The 22230-nt window shown below is 43.6% G+C and overlaps 1 protein-coding gene across 1 annotated transcript in view; it reads left to right on the forward strand.

Annotated features, from left to right (window-relative positions):
* The first annotated feature begins 209 nt into the window (after positions 1-209).
* Positions 210-22230, forward strand: part of CDH2 (cadherin 2) — a 192701-nt gene continuing 170680 nt past the window's right edge. The window contains exon 1 of the mRNA XM_072949068.1: positions 210-1008. Within this exon, the coding sequence (XP_072805169.1) occupies positions 949-1008 (60 nt within the window). The 5' untranslated portion in view covers positions 210-948. The remainder of the gene's footprint in view (positions 1009-22230) is intronic.

Genomic DNA, 22230 nt, shown 5'->3' on the forward strand with positions numbered 1-22230 from the left:
GGCGGGCGGGCGCGGGGAGAGCGGCGGCGGCTCGCCCTGGTCGCGCTCGCGGAGGCCGAGTAGGGCGCGCGGGCGGCGGCGGCGGCGGCGGGGCGTGGGGTGGCGCGCGCGAGTGAGCGGCGCGGGGCGAGGACTGGCGGGTGGGTGACGGCGCGCGGGCAGCAGGGGCGGCCGCGGCGGCAGCTGCGCGGGACGGAGCCGCGGCGGGAGCGGCCGCGCCGGCCCCTGGCCTCACCCCCGCGCGTCCACAGGCCGGAGACCAGACTCCAACTCTCCGGGGGACCGGAAAAAGGAGCCGAGAAGCGGTCCTCAGTCCCCACGCAGCAGAGGCGCCGGGCGGCGGGACTGCTGCCCTTTGTGGGCGCAGCGCGCACGGCCAGGAGATCCCTCCCCGCGGCGCTCTCCACAGCGTCTTCGTCGTGCCAAGCGACCCTGGAGAGGGGACCCGGAGAAAGCAAAACCCCGAGTCCTAAACCTCGCGTTGCGGAGCTCCTGGGGAGCGCCAACCGCTTCACGTCCACCTCCGCATCCTCCACGGGCCGAGGTCCCTGCCGCCTGCATCCCTCCTGGCTTCCGCTGCGCTTTGGGCCGGAGCAGAGCCGCCTGTGCTGCCACCGCGGCCGCCCCCCCCCCCCCCACACACACACTCTCACACACTCACACCCCTCACGCGCACTCCCGCCTTCTCCCCCGCCCCCTCCCCAGCTCCTTGATCTCTCGGTCTGTTTTATTACTCGTGGTGCGAGTCCCGCGGACTCCGCGGCCCGCTATTTGTCATCAGCTCTCTCTCCATTGGCGGGGAGCGGAGAGCAGCGGAGAAGGGGGTGGGGTGGGGAGGGGAAGGGAAGGGGGTGGAAACTGCCTGGAGCCGTCTCTCCGCGCCGCTGTTGGTGCTGCCGTTGCTGCCGCCGCCGCCTCCGGCTCCTCGCTCGGCCCCTCTCCGCCTCCATGTGCCGGATAGTGGGAGCGCCGCGGACCCTGCTGCCGCTGCTAGCGGCCCTGCTTCAGGTACGCAGCGGTCCCGGCGGGCCGGGCCGCGGGCGGGGTGGGGCGGGCGGCGCCGGGTCCCTTTGTTCCCCGCGCCGCTGCGGGGCCGGGCTGCGCACCCGGGAAGGGAGGTGCCGCACCGCGCGGCCGAGCTGCGCAGACACGAGGCTCGGGTCGGGCGCCGGGGCAGGGCTGCCGCGGCCAGCGGGTCTCCCACGCCTCTCTTGGAGGGTCCCGAAAAGGGGCTGACTGCCGGCCCCCTCTGCTCCTCGTGCGGGGTAGGGCGAGCTCGCGGGGGGGGGGGTGTCTCTAGGCAGCAGAAGGGAGAGAGAGGATAGCACTCGGTTTTGCAGTTTTCTACGCCTCTCACTCCTCGCATTGCACTTTGCTCCAATATTTTTGTTTATTTCTGCAGGGATGGGTCGCGAGTTTGCAGTAAGGAATTCTCACTCTGGTGTCTTAGTTACGGGACTTGCCTCCACCCCACCGCACCCTGGCACCCGCGCGCCTCCCGGTGCCCGAGGGCTCCACTGTCCTATTGTCTTTACCCCAGCTCGGAGTTGCTTCCTATTTTTGTTCTCCTGCCCTAACAATTTTCTGTGTCGGTCCTACCTGGAAAGAAAATCTCGCCCCCTTGCCCCGAATAGTCTACGCGGGTCGGTGCCTCGGCACCCAACCCCTGGCCCCGCACCGTCCCTCATCCCGCCGGGCGGGGAGAAGTTCCGTTATTCGGCTATTATTCCTCTCCTTCTGTCCGGCTGCCTCTGCCCTGCGTGCGTCCTGGGGGCGCCTTTACTGGGAGCCTCCGCACTTTTCACGCCTTCAGGAGAGCGCCAGACAGCTTTTCCCTGGAGTCGGTACTGGGAGGTTCCTCCGCGGCAGGAAGCACCTGCCCAAGGCAGGTCTCAGGCTCTCTCCCCACTCTGAGCCGCCGATCCGCAGCCCGGTCAAGCGCCCAACTTTATCTCTGCGTCCGGCCGGAGGATGCCCGGAGGCCCCTCCCGGCTCGTTAGCCGGGTCCGGGGAAGCGATGCCGCGCGCCGTGGCCACGACCCCCGAGCAAAGTGGGTGCCAGACGGGGGTCGCGCGTCTGCCCCCGGTGGCGGTGGGGGCCCGAAGCGGCTGCGGGAGAGGGGCGTGTCCGCCCTCCCTGCCTGGCAAGGTCTCCGGGGAAATCCGCCCGAGGGGCCCCCTGCGCACTGCCGGCCGCCGGGGGTGGCCAGCCGGTGGCCGCCCCAAAAAGTGCGAACGAGGCTCTCGGAAGGACCTCTGCGCCTGGGACGACCAGGGCAGGGACAGATGGTGCGGATCGTCCCCCTCTGTGGTCTTCACGGGTCAGGGCCTAGCGCGCTCCGGCCTCGGGCGCCGGGGGCGGGACGGGGCCGGCGCCCGTGGTCTCGCGCGCGCTCTCCCGCCGCCCCCTAGAGGGGTGTGGGCCGCGGCCGCGCTGAGCCCTGTCCATGGTGCGCCGAGAAACCCTGCCCGGCTCCCCGCTCTCCTCCCCCGTGTCGTGCTCTCCCACTTTCCGGCTCTTTTCCTCCCACTGGCTGTCGGGCCGCCCGGGTCCCGCCGTTCCTTTCTCCTTTCTTGGGTTTCTCCTTTTGTTCTTTCGTCTCCTGCTGGTCTTTTTCTCTCCCCTCCCCCCACCCGCTAGTCCGCCCCCTTGGCTTTCTTCTGACTCTGGGGTTTCAGGACTATTAGACTAGACATTTTTGGCCTCTGCACTTTTGGGGAGTGGATGGAATTTCTAACTTGGGGGAGGAGACCTGCCAGTCACTTGCCAACAAAAGTACCTCCTGTTATAAAACCGCCCTTTATTCTTGGAGCGCACACTCATTCTTTTATCTCTTGTCACTTCATTTGTTGTTTCTTCTTTTAAAATGGGGTTTATTAAAGAGGTTAGGCTGAAGGGAGAAGAATAGGGAAAAAAAAGTGCTACTTCAAGTGTTTGAAGTTAAAGGGAAGGCAAGATAAACTTGAGAATCCTGCGGACATTAAATTTCTTTTTTAAAACAAAGATGTCATAGATTTAAAAAATCTTGTTTTAAGAAACAGTACGGTTTGGATATCATGGAGTGGTCTTGCTAGTTTACAAGCAAATTATAATAAATCCTAAAAGTGTGAGTCTGGCAGTAGATGGTATGCCCACTAACTTTTTGATCTGAAAGTAAGTTTTAATTGAATATTGTGCAGTGAAGTTAGGACAGGGGGAGACATTTGTTGGTCATTAATGCTATGGGATTAAATGTGGGGCTACTGGAGCAATCTCATTTCCTCTTTGAGTCATCTGCCTTGAAGGCCAGGTGTGAATTTTGTAGATCATTTTCTTTCTTTCTTTCTTTTTTCTTGAGCATTTAAAAATATCATTTGTAAACATCAAATAACACGCCTCTCTTTTTCACTGTATGTTCTTTCTCAGTTTCTTCTAGGCTGATGTCATGTTGACTTTTGTAAACCTTGACGAAAGGGGAGATTAAAACTTTGCCATCAAGTTGTTTGGCAGTCTTCTGATTGAAGCAGTAACACTGAGTGATTTGCAAGGTCATTAGAAGTGGAAGCAGAGCAGTATATACAACAGTTTTAGGGTTAAGTGCACCATGTGGATTGTACATTCTGAGATTGGAAATGACTTTGTGCTGATGATCTGCTTTACTCACCAGAATAACAAAGATCTATCCTCAAGGTGAACACGGTGCCTCTGCAGTCATCTGCTTTTAAAAGGCTAGTTGTTGTTGTTGTTGTTTGCAGGCCAGGGTAAGGAGTCAAGAGTTTCAGAAAAGAGAATGAGTAGGTTATTAGTGTAGATACCAAGCTGTCTTATTTTTTCATACTGGTTAAAGAATAATGATTGAATATTCAAAAGGACTTCATGCCTTTCATTAACTGAAGTGTTCTTTGTTTTACTTGGAACACTTTTTTTTTTTCACTTTGAGAGATTCTTTGCTAGTTGATTCTATTACCTAGATTTACATAATTCTAGTCAACTTTGCATGTTATGATATTCAGCTTTAAGATTGTCTCTGTTCTCCCTCATGTTAGCCTAAAGTATTAGTATTGTCCTATAAAAAAGAAGCAGATTTTGAGCATTAAATTTCACTAATCAAGGGATATCAAAAAGTTATGACAAGCTTTCCTTTTAAATTATACTAGTGACTTCCAAATCCTTAAGTAGATTTATTATCAGGAAAAAAAAATCAGTTTTACTTTTACTACCCATCCAGTAATTAATAGATTAGAAACCTGTTTAGTTTTTCTAGTTCACATTTTAATTGCATAGCTCCATTGTTCTAATTTAAATACGCTTGTTGGGTGATGGAGCATCAAGGACATCACCTTAATATTCACAGATATTCTGGATTCTTAGTCTTATCACACAGATCCTGCTTTGAACCCTGGATAAGGATGTATGAAAAAAAGAGGCATAAACCATATGTGATTTTCACCTATTAGGTATAGACTTTGAAATGATTAACATTCAACACATGAAATGTTAAAAAAAAAAAAGCTTTGTTTTAGTATGTGGAAAATCTAGGATACAATAGCCATTTTAAGTATAGAACACATATATATTCTCCATGTTTATTTGATTTTCCCATGTTTGTAACAAGTTCTTGCACAAGTAAAGGAGAATTAACATTTGGTGTTCACAGTTTATTCTACTTATGTGTGTCTTTGTCCTTTTTTAAACTTGTTGCATGTGGCCATTACTAATAGGTGGTGCATTGCAAACCTACTAGGTACAATTTGAAAAATAATTTGTGTATCCTAAAATATTATTTTAAGCATTTTTTAATGATACATATATACACAAATTTAAATTATATATAATTTTTGAAGCCTTAATTGCAAGTTCAGAATTTACTTACAGAGTGTACTTTTTGAGTTTAATACCTTCATCAAAATCAGCCCTGACCTTCTTCCAAAAGTTTGGGCTGAGATTTTTAAGAGGAAGTTCTTTTTAGATGGTTTGTATTTTTTACATATAGAGATGCAATTCTTCTTGCAGCAGATTTTTTTGGTGACAGTGTATTGAACCAAACTGTGCTTAATTTCCGTTTTCATTAAAAATCTTCAATTCTTAAATCTGTTGTGCCTCATTAAGCTTTAGGGTTATTAATCGAGAAATGCCAAGACTTAAAGCAACAGTTAATCTTGCTTTAAAATGCCTTAAAAAAAAAAACCCTAAGTAACTCAAATCCCCATTCTGTTTTCAAAGGGATAGTCTCAAGTTAGAAGAGTGACTTTAAAAAAAAAATCAGAGCTGTTATTTAAGAAATTTAGTGTTTGTGTATACCTTCTATCATTTTTGCCCAAGTTAACATCATTCAGATTTGTTCTTTTGGCTCAAATATAAAACATAATAAAGTTTAAGCACTACACAGACTTGTGGTGAATTTTATCAACCATTTAAAAAGTATGATAGGTTTGGAATTTGGATTTTATTATTTGAGTAATCATTTGACATCTGCCACTAGTACACCTTCTAGAATCTACTTTCAAGTTGGGTGAAGAACTATAAGTTGAAACATAATTTGTACCAACAAATCATTATGCTTCACATTTCTGTTTTTCCCTTTTGCAAATTTATTTTTGTCATAATTTTTCAGTAAATTATATCAGTTAACTTGAGCACATGCTAGTCTTCGTATATTTAACTAAATGTCGATAAGTTTTAAATTAAACAACCCTGTTCATGCCAGGGAGGAGGTATATATAGATACATTAAGAGCTGCATCTACGAATACAAAGCGATGAGTTTAAAGTAGGCAGAAGGTGAATTGGGGAACTAAGTAGGACCTTCTGAAAAATTTGATTTGTGTTATAATAGAGTTTTTAAAAGGAAACTTGAAGTAAAGCATAAATACTGCTCATTCCTATACTTGGTTAGCCTCTTTAGGACTTAGTGGACTTTCTTGTCTGAGCTTCCAGCTGTACTTAGGGCACTCAAGGTCTTGAGTTGCATGTGTATGTATATGTATATAATAACTTTGTTTTGTGCAGATGAGCTGCCCTCATAAAGTGTCAAGGGCAAGAGCTGGGGTCAAGGGCAAGAGCTAGGGTCAAGGGCAGGAAGCCTGGGGTTCTAATCTGGTCCAGATGTTGTTTAGTCTCTTAAACTCCAATGACCTCATTTTCCTCAATAATAAAATCTTGGGCCTGGTTGGATTAAGTTGCTCTCTAAGGGACTTTCTAGTTCTGTGACTCTGGGGGCTGCTTAAAATATCCCAAAATGATACCTTTTCAAAGACGTTGGAATGACTTTAATTTTCAACCTGAAATGCAGGGATTTTCAGGTACTCAAAGTGACAAAGTATGATTTTTGAGGGGTTGTTAACAATAGTTTATCATATATGATAGTTTAGAAGACATCTGTATTTTTTATATGCTTGACTTTTTAAGTGTTTTTTTCCATTGACTGCTGCTTTTACCACTAAAAGCAAACTATTTGGGAGTACGGGTAAGCGAGAGTTCGGCTTCAAGGAAGGGAAGTGTAATATTACTAAGAATAAAAATTATTTACTCTATTACTTTATGCTTTTATGTTTCTTTGCGAGAAGGTAGTCTCCAGGAGAACCATCAAAATGAGTTATGTGGATCAGCATTAAGAATATAGCCCTTTGAGCTAGCAAGTTCTCCTCTAGTCGTTTTTACAGATTATGTCTGTATTCATGATGTACATATGATGTATATACACTTATAAGGATATGCATTGAAGCATTGTTTATAGTTACAAAGGATTGGATGTGTTGGATCTCTAAAAGCCCGTCGGTAGGAACTGAGTCAATAAATTATGTAGTAATGTGCAGTCAAATTTGAGAGCCCCTACTGTGTGGAATAAAACATTTTAGTTCTACTTCCATGTCAAGAAAATGATTGTTAAACCACCCAATGTTTTTGGCCATAGTCATGCACCTAGAAAACCTTCAGGGAAGGACAGCCAGAATCATCAGTGGGGTTTCAGGGCCTCTGAATGAAAAGAAATTGGACAAAGGCCACCAGATAGAAGCTATGGATAGAAGATAGAAGAATAAAAAGTCAAGCAGAGTAGACCTAAGATGAAGATGACCTAAATTAACACTAGAACATCATAAAATTGGGTTGAGAACAACTATAGCAGGCTGAACCGTGAGTAAGTCAAAAGAAGATGGGCTAATTTAATGGGGAGTTAGTGTGATAGATAAGTTTCCATGTTATGTCATGGAATGACCACACTGTGCTGAGTTATCTGTGCGTGAGAGAATATACTAGCTGGTTAAACCATTATGTATTTCTTATTTCTTATATTCTCTTGACTGAATGAATATTTCATTATTTGTCTGTTCTGATAGTGAAAGGGTAATCTAAAGTGGACCATACTAGTACCTAGAACTTGAGACACAGAAGAACGTTTAGTATTGGAATCAGATGTTCTGGTCTACAGCCTCGGTTAACAAAACTCTTTAACTTGGGTTTATTTTTCCCAAGTAGCCTTGAAAGAATTAGTTGGGTGATGCTTTTAAAACAGCTTGAGTCATTTAAAAGGAGGTGCTATTATAAATATAATATGGCATTCGTAATCAAGCAACTTGGAGAAGTATTTGATCCATGATCTGTTCTCAGGGTTCCGTTTATAAAGTATACCTACCTGTATTATTCTTTATAAATTTAAAATAAATAAATAAATATGCTATAAATAAATAAATAAATATACTAAAAATAAATAAAATAATAAATAAATAATATTGTAATTCTGTATGATATAATTTTAGTATTATTTTTATGTTAATTAAAAGAATTAATTTGACAGTATACTTATGTACAACCATATACTACAATTTTAATACTGATTTTGTGTTAATTTTTTGAAAACATGTTAATTGACCATCATAATTTAAAATATTTATACAAGGGGGGACAGTACAGCTCAGTGGTAGAGCACATGCCTAGTATTCATGAGGTCCTGGGTTCAATCCCCAGCACCTCCATTAAGAAATAAATAAATAAACCCAATTACCTACCCCACAACAAAATTATAAAAATAAAATATAAATAAAATATTTATACAGAGATTAACCCCCCCCCAATTTTGATATATAATTTGTTTTGTTGGATTAAGGAATTAGTTTTTTAAAAGTTAATTAAAAGATCATAATTTGGAATCTTTATTATTCCAGAATTTATTGGAACTAGAAATGTGAAATGACTCTTTTTATCTTCACTATTAAAATAAATTTTGAGTTTATTCAACTTCTGTTGCATTAAATATCAAACTTTTGTATTACTGCTTCCAGTAAGGATTCCCATGTGCAATGTTTTCCCCATATGCAGTTCTAAGACATTTTACAATTTAATTTTTAGTAATAATCAAAAGTCATTCATTTAACTCAGAAGAGGGCATATACCAGGTAAAACTATTTGGAACTTCACATATTTACTGCCATCTCTTCAAATCTTTTCTTTTTCAAACCAATGTCTCATAGTACGAAACCTTAAAAATGAAGTATTTTTAATTTCAGGGAAGGAAACTAATATGTTACCTCAGTTAATTATTTCTATAACCTTGTGACATAGGTGGTTTTATTCCCATTTTAGAGATGTTGAAAGTGGAAGTCAGACATTGTGAGTATTTATTGTGAGAATGTAGAGTAAAACTGTATCTGTTTGTAGTAGAGGTCAGCCTGACTGCACAGTTCTCTCCCTCTGCCAGGCCAGGACCCCTTTAAAATGATACTCAGGGAATGAATATCGAATTAGAGGGGAATTTTAATTCCTCACCACTGAATTTATAAGGTTTTTGTAAAGTAGTCAACTTTTGAGTTACATTTTCTATTCAATTTTAACCTTAGCTGTCTTGACTTATTTTGGTATCTGATGCCAAAATTTAATGTCTTGTTAGGACTTTGGTTCTTTTTTTAAAAAAAAAAATGTCCTTTTAGAGAAAGAAGAAAAAAATCTTTGTAAATGATACATCATCAGTTTTCTAATGTTCTTCACATCGTCTTGATCAACAAATAATATGTTGATAAGTACTCAAAAAATAATTTTTCTCTTAATCTTGGAACTTAAAGTACTTTCTAAAAGCCAAGGAAGCCTCAAGCTATGCATTTTTTTTGAAACTGTTTTTTTCGGCCTTCTTTTCTGTAAAAATAAATTCAAGAGATTCTATCACTAGGTGTTGAAATATTTTAATGTTTAATGGCACATTTTCCACATTTGTATAGTTTGAATTACTTTTTCTCCCACAAATGAAATTAGTTGGCATCTTTTAAAAAATATATTATGTCCACATCTCGAAAGGACTTACTACAGCAAATTTCTGTGAATGTTTTGTGGAGTGACAGCGTACACACTGATTTGTTTGCTGCCCAGAAAGCCTAGAGCTATTTTGTTTGTAACTTGACCTGTTGTTGGTGGGTGGATACAGTTGGCTTGACTGTAATCGTGAACAAAACGTCTGTTAGTTGGTTGTGGAGCTGTTAAGTGAACCCTGAAGTAAATGACTAAGAAAAACATTAAATTTAGTGAGTTTAAAGGGTATAATTTGTTCCCTCTGCTTAATATAAATCTTTAATAAACTAGAGGCTGTGACCACTTTAATTTTTTTTCTTTTGTTGTCTTAATTGGTGAACACAACAGTTCAAAGTTTGAAGTTCATTCTTTATGGCTTTCTGGCCCAGTAAAGAAAGAAAAGTGTATTTTCTGGAGTCAGAATACGAGCCTTCTCCAGCTCCGTTGGTATCCACCCCCAGAAGAGTCTCTCTGGGGCCTGCATCTCCAAGATTGGGTTCTTATGTCTTGCTTCCTGTATTATATTTCAGGAAATTCAAAACTGAAAATTTGCACACACACACACACACACACACATGCTCATCCTTTATGGAAATATCAAATACATACAGGACAGTGCATATATTAGTGGATAACCTGCTGGGTGCACATTAATTGAATGTCCTACTAAATCAGTGCCCAGTCAAGACACAGCATTTCCAGCATCCCAGGAGTACCCTCTTTTGATTGTAGCCATCCCTTCAGCAGTAAATATTTATTTGACTTCTAATAGCATAGATCACTTTAGCTTTTTCCTGTACTCTGTGAAGTCATAGACTATGTTGTTTGGTAGCTGGCATCTTCCACGTAAATCCATAGAATCGTCTGTATCTTTGTGTCGTACATATATTTTTAATAGTCACAAAATCAGGACAGACTCATGGACGCTATAGAGGTATCGGAGAGGTTAAGGAAGGTGAAAATTGATTTAAGAACAAAAATAAGAACAGACTGTTTCATTGCAGCTAAAGGTCACTTGAGTGTTTATGGTGTCAAACCACGAAACACCTTTTGTGGATTTTCCTACTTGGATAACTTCTTCTGGAGTTCTGGCAAATGGGCAACATAGCTTCAGCCAAAAGCCAAAGGCATCTGGATTTAGGAAGTTATGGCTTTTCCTGCCCTTCCCTTTATCAGGAGGAGGGTGGAGACAAAGCACTAAATATCTTTTTGACTTGAAGTCTTCAAGCAGAAGGTTGGGGTGTTAAGACTAATCTTTTCAGTGATGCTTCTTAATACCTTCGCTGAGCTGACTAGTGACCCACTTCTCAATGAGGCCCTACCCAGGTTTATCTGTAAAGAGGTTAAGTCGGGGGTTACCGTTCCACACACCAGCTACTCTTCCGGTTGTCAGTGCCTCTTTGGGTATTGTTGATCCTCTTTTGTGTTTGTGTAGCTTTGGTTGCTATGAAAGATGCAGAGCGCCATACTTGTCCCAAGGTCTGTCTTTCTGGAGGCCTTTGCTGTGTGTTTACAACAGCTGTTCAGTAGACCTAGATTCTAGGTGGAGGGTGGAGGGCTGAGGAACCCACATCCAGAGGTAATGACCCACTGAGGATTTGTTTCCTTCAAGGCAGTCCTAATTTATTTGTGTTTGTACATGAGTGAACTTTACTTCCCAGTATTTAAAAAGACACTACTCGTTGTGTGGCTCTAGCCTGTTGATACCTAATTTGTATTTCACTTGTGTTTCACCCTTACACATAGTTTTTTTTAACCATAAAAGCAGTTGTTTTCATACAGTGTTTGTGTTTCTGGCATTAAATTTGATTTCCACTTCTGTCTTTTTTGTTTGACAGATAACTAAGAACATCTGGGGAGAAGCGCATAACCATTGATTTACTTTACCCATTGATTTATAGCTAAGTACCTTGTAAATGAAACTGAGTTAAATCTGTGATTTGGTTTATGGTCGTTTCCTTCATTTGAGGTGGTCTCAGTGGAGCTTTGTTTAGAAGGGGGATAGTGGTAAGTTTGAAGGTAGATAACAATGGATTATGTGCAGACAGCTTATAACATTTTATAGCCTGGAGTAAAAGCATTTTGGAAAACAGTGAGGTTACTTTTTTTTAGTATTTGTGTATGTAATGGATTTCTTAAGAAGTGTCAAGATTCCGATATCTTATTTTGTGCAGTCTTGGTTCTTTATAATTAAAAAAAGTAAAATAAATATGTGTATATGTGTATATATACACACATATATATGTATATATAGCTATGTACATACACACATATGTACAGATATGTATATACTTATGTATGTACAGATATGTATATACATATATATACAGATATGTGTGTGATATATATAAAATGTGTTTCTGGAATGGTACTCCAGTGGCTATGCCAAGATATAGATTGAGACTGTCCACCTCCAAACACAGTCTTCTTAAACTGCATGCTATATCAAATTGTATTTACCTCCTTATATTTTCACATTGAGATATTTTACTTATCTGAAATCTATTTTTGTACGTGGTAAGAGGTAGGGACCTTGCTTTCTTTTTCTCTGCAGATTTTATACGTATAACGCACATCCACACAATAACACATGAGTGGCTGTCATTTGTCAAATAAAATTTCGGTTTTTCTAAGCTGAAACGCTTCCTTTCTTAAGTACAAATTGCCGAAGATCTTCGGATCTCCTTCTTTCCCTCTCTGATTGTGTGACTGTCTAAGGGAGACAGTGGTTCAGAATGTGGACTCTGGAGCTGGATGACCTGTTTTTGTGCCCCAGTTCTGACACTTTGTTGTGGTGTGAACTTCGACAGCACGTGTGACGTTTCTGTCCCTCAGTGTGTCTGTTTGTAAAATGGGGGTGATAAGTAGCATCTGTCACTAGGTTATGAAAAGTTAGTGGGCTAAGTAAGTATGTTAAGTAAGAATGTAAATCATTTAGAAAAGTGCTCTCCCATGGTGAACAAGATGTGAGATCTTTAATTGACGATTTGGGGGTTTTATCCAAACATCATCAAGGGATAACTTCATTATTGGAGTAAGTCTGAATACTCGACATGCTCAAAGCTTTGTTCTGTATTCAGTGTTCCGGGGGATAACTTGTAACTCTGCACAGAATACTGCCAGTGTTCCTTAGGTCACATTCGGAAGCCACGGTTGAAGGGCACGTATTTTAACATCCCTCCTTAAATTCTAACAGATGTTGTCTAGGCTGATACAATTAGGGACCAGGATTAATATATGTGGAGTGTTATCCTGCCAGCAATTTGATTTGGGAATTACAGGTAATCAAACAGGAGCTATTCTGGTGTCTTCTAGGTCTGTTTTTTGGCTTCAGTAATTTACTTCTTTAATATTCTGGTAAGACACAAGCAGGCGCACGCATCTGTGTGTGTGTGTGTGTGTGTCTGTGCGCGCGTGCACACGTGCGCGTGTGTTTTGAGACCAGCTTGGAACCAGAGTAAGAAACATGATGATGAGGACCCAGTTGGGAGGAGAGGGTGGAGGGTAGTTTTGCCATATTGGCTGATGCCAGTAAAGAATCTGCAAAAACAGAGTGAAGGTAGATTTATTGTTCTTGTAAATGTGGATGATTTATTGACAGTTAGATGCAGAAAATGTGCCTTTTAACTTAGCTTCATCTTGTCTTAATAATATTGCATCATTTTTGAGCAATTACTACATTCCGGGCATGTTCTGAGTACTTTACATGTATTAACTCATTTAATTCGCAAAAAAATTGTTCCTGTTTACGTATGAGGACACCAGAGCACAGGCAGGTTGAACTGAGGTGCCCAAAGTTACTTTGTTAAGTTGTGGAGCTAGGGATTCAAATGCCAGCAGCCGGATGTTAGAGCCTGTGTTCCTAGGTTTGATATTCCTTTGAATGCAGGTAAAAAAATGAAGGCAGTGGTGGCATCGCGTTCTATCTTGTATACGTATGAAGTTCAACCTTCTTAAAACCCTTTTTCTGCTGTAAAATGTGGTTCATGCAGAGGATTATATAAAGCATATATGGAATTTAAACAATAATTAAAGCATACAAAAATATGTCAGTACACCTGCCAGGCAGGTTGAGAAACAGTATTACCAGTGCCTTGGAAGTCTCCAGAGTGCTGTTCCCATTTTCCGCCTTCCTCCCAGAAGTAACAGCTATCTTCATTTTGGTAGTAATTATTCATTGTTTTTCTTTATCGTTTTATCATCTGTTCCTTTTATGTGTATGTGTAACTGTGTAAGAGAGAGGTGTTTATATAAATGGATATGTATCATGCATATATGTATAAATGCACCATGCAAATGTGTGTATGCATGTATATGTGTATAAATATAAGCATGCATGTAATATGTAATGTATTTTTTGTGATTTGGTTCTTCTGCTCGGTATTATGTCTATCAGATTCATTTGACTGAGCTGTGTAGCTATAATGTGTGCATTGTCACTGCTCTAGGTCACTGCGTGCTATGAATATGGTACAGTTTACTTACTCAGTTTATTGTTGATGGGCTTGTGTGTCTGGGTTCCGAATTTTACCACATCCCTGTGTATGCCACCTGGGCACACGTGCCAGGGATACCCTAGGGCTGCATTTCCCAAGTTTTAGCTCGCATAAAAAATCACCTTTGTAGATTGCCGGGCCCATCCCCTGAGTTTCTGATTCAGTACATCTCCAGCAAGCTCCCAGGGATGGAATGCTGGTGTGTACCCAGTAATGTGTAACAAGCTCTGTGCCCGGGCCTCTTTGCTAGCTACTGGGAGAGTCTTTCCCAAACTGGCCCACCAGCACCATGTATGTGATTTTGTTTTTCCATAATTTTTGTATACATGTTCTAGTAAAGCTTTAAAACTTTTAACTATCTGATGGGCTGTGAAATAGTATCTCCTTTTGGTTTCAGTGTGCATTGTTTTAGTTATTAACTAGCTGGAAATCATTTTTAAATGTGTTTTGGCCTTTCGGCTTCCTTGAGGCGTTGTATGAACCCTTGCCCATGGGATAAAGTTTGTAACTGGCCTTGCTGTTTGTTGCCCGTTGCTTTTGCAGAATGTTTTCCGTCATGGCTTGTATGGTATTGCTCCAAGGAGTGTGAGCCTTCTGGGAAGCTGACTTGTGATTCAATGTAATATTTGCTGAGTGCTTACTCTGTGCCAGGCCCAGCCCTCTGCCTGCATTGTCTCATGTAATCCTCACCTCCAGCCCTTAAAATAAGTATGCATTTTCATCTTTACCCGTTTTACAGAAGTCTGAATGAATCCTGGCTTAACCCATTCACCCAAAGGCACGCCTCTGGGAACCCCCCTCGGGCTTGCGCAGTGTTCTGCCTCCCTGTTAACAATCAGGTCCTTGGAAGCCTACAAGAATTGACCCAGTGGGAGCAAGATAAGTCTTTCTATTCAAGATTTTGTAGGATTAAAGCTTGGAGAATTTGGACTTTAGAATGAAGATTTAAAGGATCTCAATTCCAGGGAGCACCTTTGGCCTTTTGAATGGAAAAATCTGACATTGAGCCACAATTAGGATAGGTTACCTTGGCAGTAGGTCATTCCTGTCACTGGCCAAACAGTCCCTTAGTGGTGATTTTAAGAGATGTGAGTAACTGATGAGTTCTGTGAATTCCCTTGTTTTTCCAGACCTCAAGCTGGCTTGACCCAGAACCGTAGACACTTGGTAACCCAGAGATAGATGTGACTTTCTGTTTCCAGCACTGAGGCTTCGAGCACTTGAAGAGACTTGGTCCTCGGCTCTCAGACCCTCAGCGTCCAGCCTTCCTAGTGGACTTGTGGCCCTGATGGTTGTAGATGGATGTTTTTTGGTCCTGCCTTTTTTTTTTTTTATCTTTAGCCTTGGCCTTTGAGACTTTGTAGGTAATTTTGGTGTCTTTGAAGAGACCTGAGAAATAGTGCTTCTTACCCATCTAAGTTCTGGACAAATAAGACAATAGAGTCAACAGAGAGAGAGAACCAAAATACAGCCTTTATTAGTGACAAAGACAAGCGTGGAGAATGTGGAGAATGGATTCCCCTCCTGCCTCCCATCGGTAACAGCACTGGGTGAGGGCCAGCCGCCCACCTGGGGATCCCGTGTGTAAGTTCATCTGCAGCACACTGACATTCACACTGTGGAGGAAGGCTGGGCTCCCAACAGAAAAAAGATGAGGCAGGGGACAGTCTCTGTATGCCCAGTTATTTCATCCCAACTTGCCAGAAAGGTAGACAGAGGTCAGAAGTGGTGTTGGCAGTGCAGCTGCTCTCCTTGGAGGTAGGGGATCAGGTAGGGGATCAACCTTCCACGGATTTTGGATGAACCATTGAGTTTGCGTTCTTACCCATCAAGTGTGTGCTCACCCAGAAGAGTGGCAGAGACTGGCCTCTCAAAGGATAGTCTGGGTCCCAGCCTCATGAAGTCTTAGAAGATCAATAGCTTTACTTTGTAAAGACTCCTCAAATCTAATGGGGCGCCCAAGATGATCACAGCAGCAGAGGCGCACCGCAGAGATGTCGCGAGTTCGGCTCCAGGGCACTGCGATAAAGAAAATATCATGGTAAATGGAGTCACAGAGTTTTTGGTATCTGAGTGCATGTAAAAATTATGTTTACACTACACTGTGATCTGTTAAGTGTGCAATAGCATTATGTCTACAAATCTCTGTACACACCTTAATTGAAAAATATTTTATTGCTGAAAGGTGCTCACAGTCTTCTGACAATGCGGGTTGGCCGCAAACCTTCAACTTGTAAAAAGCGTAGTATCGGCGAAGTGCAGTAAAGCCAGGGATGCCCGTGGTCGTGCAGTATACAGAGTTGGAAAGCAAACCAATCCTGATCCTAGGAGAGTTTTCCTAGGCAGAATTATGACCCCAGAGCCTGTCCTTGAACGTCGCAAAGACCATGATGGGGAGCCGGTGGTATCTGAGGAAGGACTCACAGTGGGTGGAGAGAACCCTCCCTGGTCGAGCCTTTCCTGAATGTTAGCTGGGCTAAGCCGCTTGTCTATAATCTGTGACCTTTGAACTAAACACAGAGTTCAAAGGGGAGATGAAGATTTACAGAGACTGACTGTGCTGTACGAGAAGGAAGGGCAGCTCCAGAAGGGTGGGGATTGCCACCAGGGGTCCTTCTGAAGCTCAGACACGGGTGGCAGGCTCTCAAATGCCAGCTTTCTGAACAAAGTCCCTGAAGGCACAAGTGGGTCCCCTCCCCCCAGGTAAATACTCAGTGCAGAGTTGAACCTCCCGCCGGGAGCCTCGCCCTGATGAGCTTGGATTTGCAACCAGCGCATTCAAACCTCCTGCGTGGCCTTCCCTGGGAGCCCCTTGAGACTGTTGGCCCGCCGCTGGCACCGGCACCGGCGTGGGCTCCACTGGGTGGGTGGCTGCGGGACACACTGTCTTGGGAGCAAGTGTTTTCAGTCTCTTCCCACTTGCTGTGGGGTTGCTTTGCCCAAAACAGGCCGTCGGCAGGGGAGGATTTCTCCTTACTGTGTAGAGACCAGTCCAGATCGCCTGGTGGAGGCTGACCCCTGAAACCTTGGTCAGGGTATGAGAAGCCGAGATGTGTCTTCCTTTGGCTCTGAATGCAGAGCAGAATTAGAGGCAGACAATCCGGTGCTGCCCTCGTAACCCTGTCATTAATAATTTAAAGTGAGAGCCACACAGGGCTCTTGAATTCACTGTCGATTAAAAATAGCAAATATTGTTCTGCTCACTAGTAGATGTTGAAATAATCCGCCTTTTCCTGGGCCTCATCTGTCTCTCCTCACTTAGGCCTGGGGTCACAGGCACCCCCAGGAGTCCTGAGCTGCCTCAGACCTTCACCAAGGCCAGGCTGCTACAGCCCTCGCCCCAGAGTCTTCACCATTTGCCTGAGGTCACGCGTGTCCTGCCTCTCTCCCGAGATCCCTGGCCAGCAGCCTTTCCTGAGCTCCACTGTCTTTGTTCTGGGCCCGACCTCTGTAAACAGCCCCCTTCCTGGAGAATAACCACCCTAAGCTGTGGTCACACATCAAGATCAAAATACCCTGTGGTTTAGGAATTAAAGCCTCTTGATGTTAAAAGCTACCTGCCCAACGATCAAAACCCACCGCAATGCACAATCCAGGCTGCAAACCACCAAGTTAAAACACAGTCAGCACCCCAGGAAAAAGCACCCCTTCTCCCCTGCCTGGAACCCCAGTACTGTGACTGTTTTGTTCCCCAACACCGGGTTTTTTTTTTTGTTTTGTTTTGTTTTGTTTTTATCATTCCTCAAGGTCTCCAGTTAGTACAGCAAATGCGGAAGTCTCTGAAGGGGCCCAGTAAATGGGACCTCTCCTCCCTGAACCAAGTTCTGAACGGAGTGAAATAGAAGCCAGACGGAGTCAACAGTTAGGAAAGGAAAATATCCCCAGAGTTCTGATAAGGTCTGGGCAGCAGGGCGTGGCCCTTCTCCCCGGGCTCGTCTCTGGCTAACGCAGAAACCCCGGGATTCCACCTGGGAGCTCACTCCGCGGCAGGCAGGGCTGGACCCCCGGCCCCGCCCCCCGCCAGATGCTGCACGGGCCGCGTCAGCTCCCAGCGTGGAAAATGAGATCACCACGCTTGTTTTCTGTGGGCCTGCGACTCTCAGGTGGGAGGAGTAGGGGACAGCGCTGGGCACCAGCGGCCCAGATTGTTCTTCCAAATTCAGCCTTCTGATGAGCTCAGTCCATCCCCCTTCTCGCTAGGGCAGCAGGTCACACGTTTCTTGGTCTCAGGACCCTTTTAGACTCTGGACAATCATCAGGTACCCTAATGAGCCTTTAGAATGTAGGTAATCTTTGTCGTTCTTGAGCATATTTGAAATTAAACTGAGAAAATTATATGGTATTTGTTTAATTCATTTAAAAATATTAAATGCATTACATGTGTAACACAAATACCAATTTTTATGAAAAATAGCTGTATTTTCCAAAACAATAATGAAAGTAGTGGGAAGAGTAGCGTTGGGCTGTTACACTTTTGCAAATCTCAGAAGATGGTAGAAGATAGTTGGTGTCCAGTTGGTGTCCTGTGTCTGCTTCTGCATTTACTCTCTGAAGGTGTCACACATCACCTGCCCTTTGGAAAACTCCTCTTTACCCTCGTGAGAGAGTGGGGGTGACGAGGAAAACAGTGTTGTTCTACGATGGAAATAGTTTTTGCCTTTTCAGTTCCCCTGGAAAGGTCTTGGGGACCCACTGGGGTCCCGAAACCACACTTTGAGAACGGCCATTCAGAGTATGACTGATGCTCAGAAGGAAACAGGTGTGAGTATTTGAATGAGCAGAGTTCCATCCACAGGATGGCAAGAAGCACCCCCGCCCCCCACAGGCTATTGAAATTGTCCAAAGGCCAGACGTAAACCACTCATGATGACCAAGGGTGGGAAAGTGCTAGTCTTCCGCCCCCAAGTTGAAACAGAAACTGGTGATGTTAGCACGCAGGCCTGGTGGGTTTGCTTCTTCACCGCTTAACCTGCTAGAACGCGGCCGGGCAGGGTGCTGCCGAGGGAGCAGGGTACGGGATGACTTTGACCTCCGACGTTGTTATTAACAGAGCCTTCTTCAATGCAACACTTTTCTGGAAGCTGTGGTGTGACTGTGATTTTCTCATGAGAACAATGGTATAATCTGGGTGGGTTTATCTTATCAGGGACTGAAAATTAGATAAATCATCACTATAGCCAGCTCTTCAAATTAAATCAGAGTTGCAGGGACTGGGAACGTCAGTAACCATTTTTAAAAAGTGAGACCATGCTCCAGGTTTTATGTAACAGACCTAATTGTACATGAAGTCCAGGGAGTCTGGGGTATAGACAGTGTACGAAGAGTCTGTTACAGACTGTCATTCTGCCCTCACCCATATCACCTACTGAAAATTAATATCCTCGCCGTGATAGGTATTTACTGATAATTTTCCATGTGTGTTTTTAGAAGAGTTTGACATTGGTTGAGGGTAGGGGGAGAGATTTGGGTGACTTGAAAAACAAGATGTAGGGGGAGGGAAATAGCTCAGTGGTAGAGCACATGCTTAGCATTCAGGAGGTCCTTGCTTCAAACCCCAATACCTCCATTAAAAACAAAAACAAACAGAAAAACAAAACAAGATGTTTATAAAAGTTTGTCTGAATGTCTTTTCCTCTTCATTTTTTTTCCTACAGTGAACAGAAACATTGAAATTGCTCTGTTCACATATATCACAGTCATATTTGAAAATCATATTTTAGGAAAAAGTTCACAATGGCAGCAGGTGGATTTGTCTCTTGGTCATAATTCATATAGGACAATTTCCAGCCCTTAGCCACTGCTTGCGTATGCTTCCTGATTTTGTGTGTGTGTGTGATCACGCAGTAGTTAAGGGTGGTCCCCAAAGCCTTTTGGTGTAGGTTTGAATATCATCCTTAAATTGACTAGCTAAATGATCTGGGGCAATTTCCTTTCAGTTTGCGTCCTTGCCTGCAAAATAGCACTAGTAATAGTACCCAGCTCATCAAGTTTTTGTGAGGATTGTTAAGATGTATGCACGGAAAGCATTGTAGCACCGTTCCAGGCGCCTGCTAGGCACTCGATAAATACTAGCCATCACCGATACTCAGTGTATTTAATCAAAGGAATTCCCAAGATGATTACAGACACAATCTGATGCTACGTCCTCTACCACTCGATGAAATTTTGAACATTGTGTATGAGCATGTTGCCGTCTCTGCTAAGTGTAATGAGTTGACGGGGCAACATCAATGGAAGGCAGGATTGGCCACATCTCCTGGAGTTGCCCTGGGCACTTCTGGAACTTTCAGTGGTGGTTTAATTGCGTAACTGCCTGGGCCACTGTCTCCCTGATTGTGTTACACTTTTACAAGCTGAGTCAACCTGGAGCTGTAGTGTTGCTGTCCTGACATTAGGCATCCAGGGCACTTGTTGGTAAACTGTATGTCTTTTGGGATAGACATCCGACAAAGCCTTGATGCCTAGGCAGCCTCCCCTCACGTGAGCTGAAGAGATCGGGGACTGCGAAGATCTCTGTGGACCTTCTTTGATGCCTGTTTGTATATGGTCCTAGGGTTTGACAGGTCCAGCTCCTGAGAAGTCGACTCTGTAAACCACATCTCGGATGAGCACTCAGATTTTTGTCTATCAAGCTGTCTTCTAGCTCGGAGCTCAATTTCAGTACACTTGTCCCGTGCCTGGGCTAGCATTGACACTGTTATTCGACTATTCTCTTTGTCATTCCTTGATTAAAATAAATGAAAATCAGAAAAAATAAAAGTACTGATCCTCGGGATAGTCAAGGACCCATACTAATAATGGAGTTGAAATATAGATGGAAATCACAAGATGGGTCACAGGGGGCGGTGTGTGGCCTCTGTCCAGTATTCTTCGCACCTAAACTGGTCTAGATTGTATCACGCAGGCAAGGAAGGGTTCAAGAACCCACTCACAATGCTGTGCTCTCCCTCCAGGATGGTACATGACGAAACAAAAAACATCCAAGTTCAGGGTTGAACTTCTGCACACTTGAAGCATGTTTCAAAGGATATGAAATCCAAAGTGTCATCAGTGGCATGACTGACACAGAGAAAAATCTCTAAAGAGTAGCACTAGCTCTCGAATAATCTTCTTAACGTGGCCTCCCACATCACGGGCGGAATCCTGTGAAATGTAACGAATCTGGCAAATGTAATTGTACAGGGATTAAAAAAAACAGGATTAAAAAAAAGTTAAAAAAAAATTAGTCACGCAGAATTGGGCTTGAACAGTTCTGTGATTCTATTACCATGTACCCCACCAACCCCTTTAAAAATGTCTTCAGCAATTATTTATTTTTACTTACATTGTCTAGAAGACAGAAGTGCATAATAAAAGTATTATCACGGCTGTAACACCCCCCCTTCCTCTATGGCCACTCCCCCCCCCAACAAATCACAGATAATGGAAGGAATTTCACTTGTTTTCTTTTGTACATGTTTTATGAATGAGTTTCTCTTGGTCTCCTTGGTTTCTTGTCAGTATTCCTATTTCACAAAATACTTTAAAACTGTTTCTCCAGTATTCATGTAGCGAAGAGATAAGTCTTCACCACAGAACAACTATATCGTAACAATGGCTAATATTTGTGGTGAATCAGGTATTATTTTTAAGCCCTTTATATGCTTCACAGCAATCCTATGAGGCCAGTAGTTATTATTATGGTTGGTGATATTATTAAGGAAGAGGCTGAGGCACAGATGAAGTGAAGCTTGTCAAGGTCACATAGATGGTAGGAATGGAGACAGGATTTGAACTTCAGCAGGTTTGCACAGAGGCCTCAGTCTGAACACATTCTTGTCTTTATTTCTATCAAGAAGAAGGGAAACAGACATATAAAGTAAAAAGAGGTTTCTACGTTGGTGGACTGCATTTGATAATTTACTTCTCTGTACTTCAGTTGTTAACCAGATTCCGACCATAGACTATGTGGAAGAGGAAAAAGGAAGTGATCTTAGGTTTTAGGTGAGCAGTCTTCTGAGCAAAAAGAGAAGAGAAAGACTCCATTAGGTTCAAGCTGCTTTCCAATGTGAAGTTCTGAGGCAGTAATGATCGGTGATCTTGATCAGGAAGAAGAGGAAGAGACGGGGGGCTGGGAGGGTCCTCTGTGGCTTCAGTGGGATATTTAAGAGCTTGGATTTAGGCGCGACTTGGGGGGAAGTTGGACAGCAGAGCCAGTGACCAAGGACGACTATAAAAAATCACCACGACAGCGGGACCCTAAGAGAGCAGTGGACTCAGGGCTTGGAAGCGCATGGTCTTGAGGCTTCGGAAAAATTATACTGAGAACAAAAAGCGGTGTCCCTGCGAGTTCAGAACTGGAACAGATAGGCTCAAACTAACAAGCAGGCAGAACTCCTCAACTCCTATTACACGTCTGTCCTTTTTAGACAAGGAGGTCGATCTTCAGCCTGGGAAGAGGAGAGCAAATACTTGTAAGAGGAAATTGAAACTCAAGATA

This window comes from Vicugna pacos, chromosome 24 (assembly GCF_048564905.1).
Source record: "Vicugna pacos chromosome 24, VicPac4, whole genome shotgun sequence".
NCBI classification, from domain to species: Eukaryota; Metazoa; Chordata; class Mammalia; order Artiodactyla; family Camelidae; genus Vicugna; species Vicugna pacos.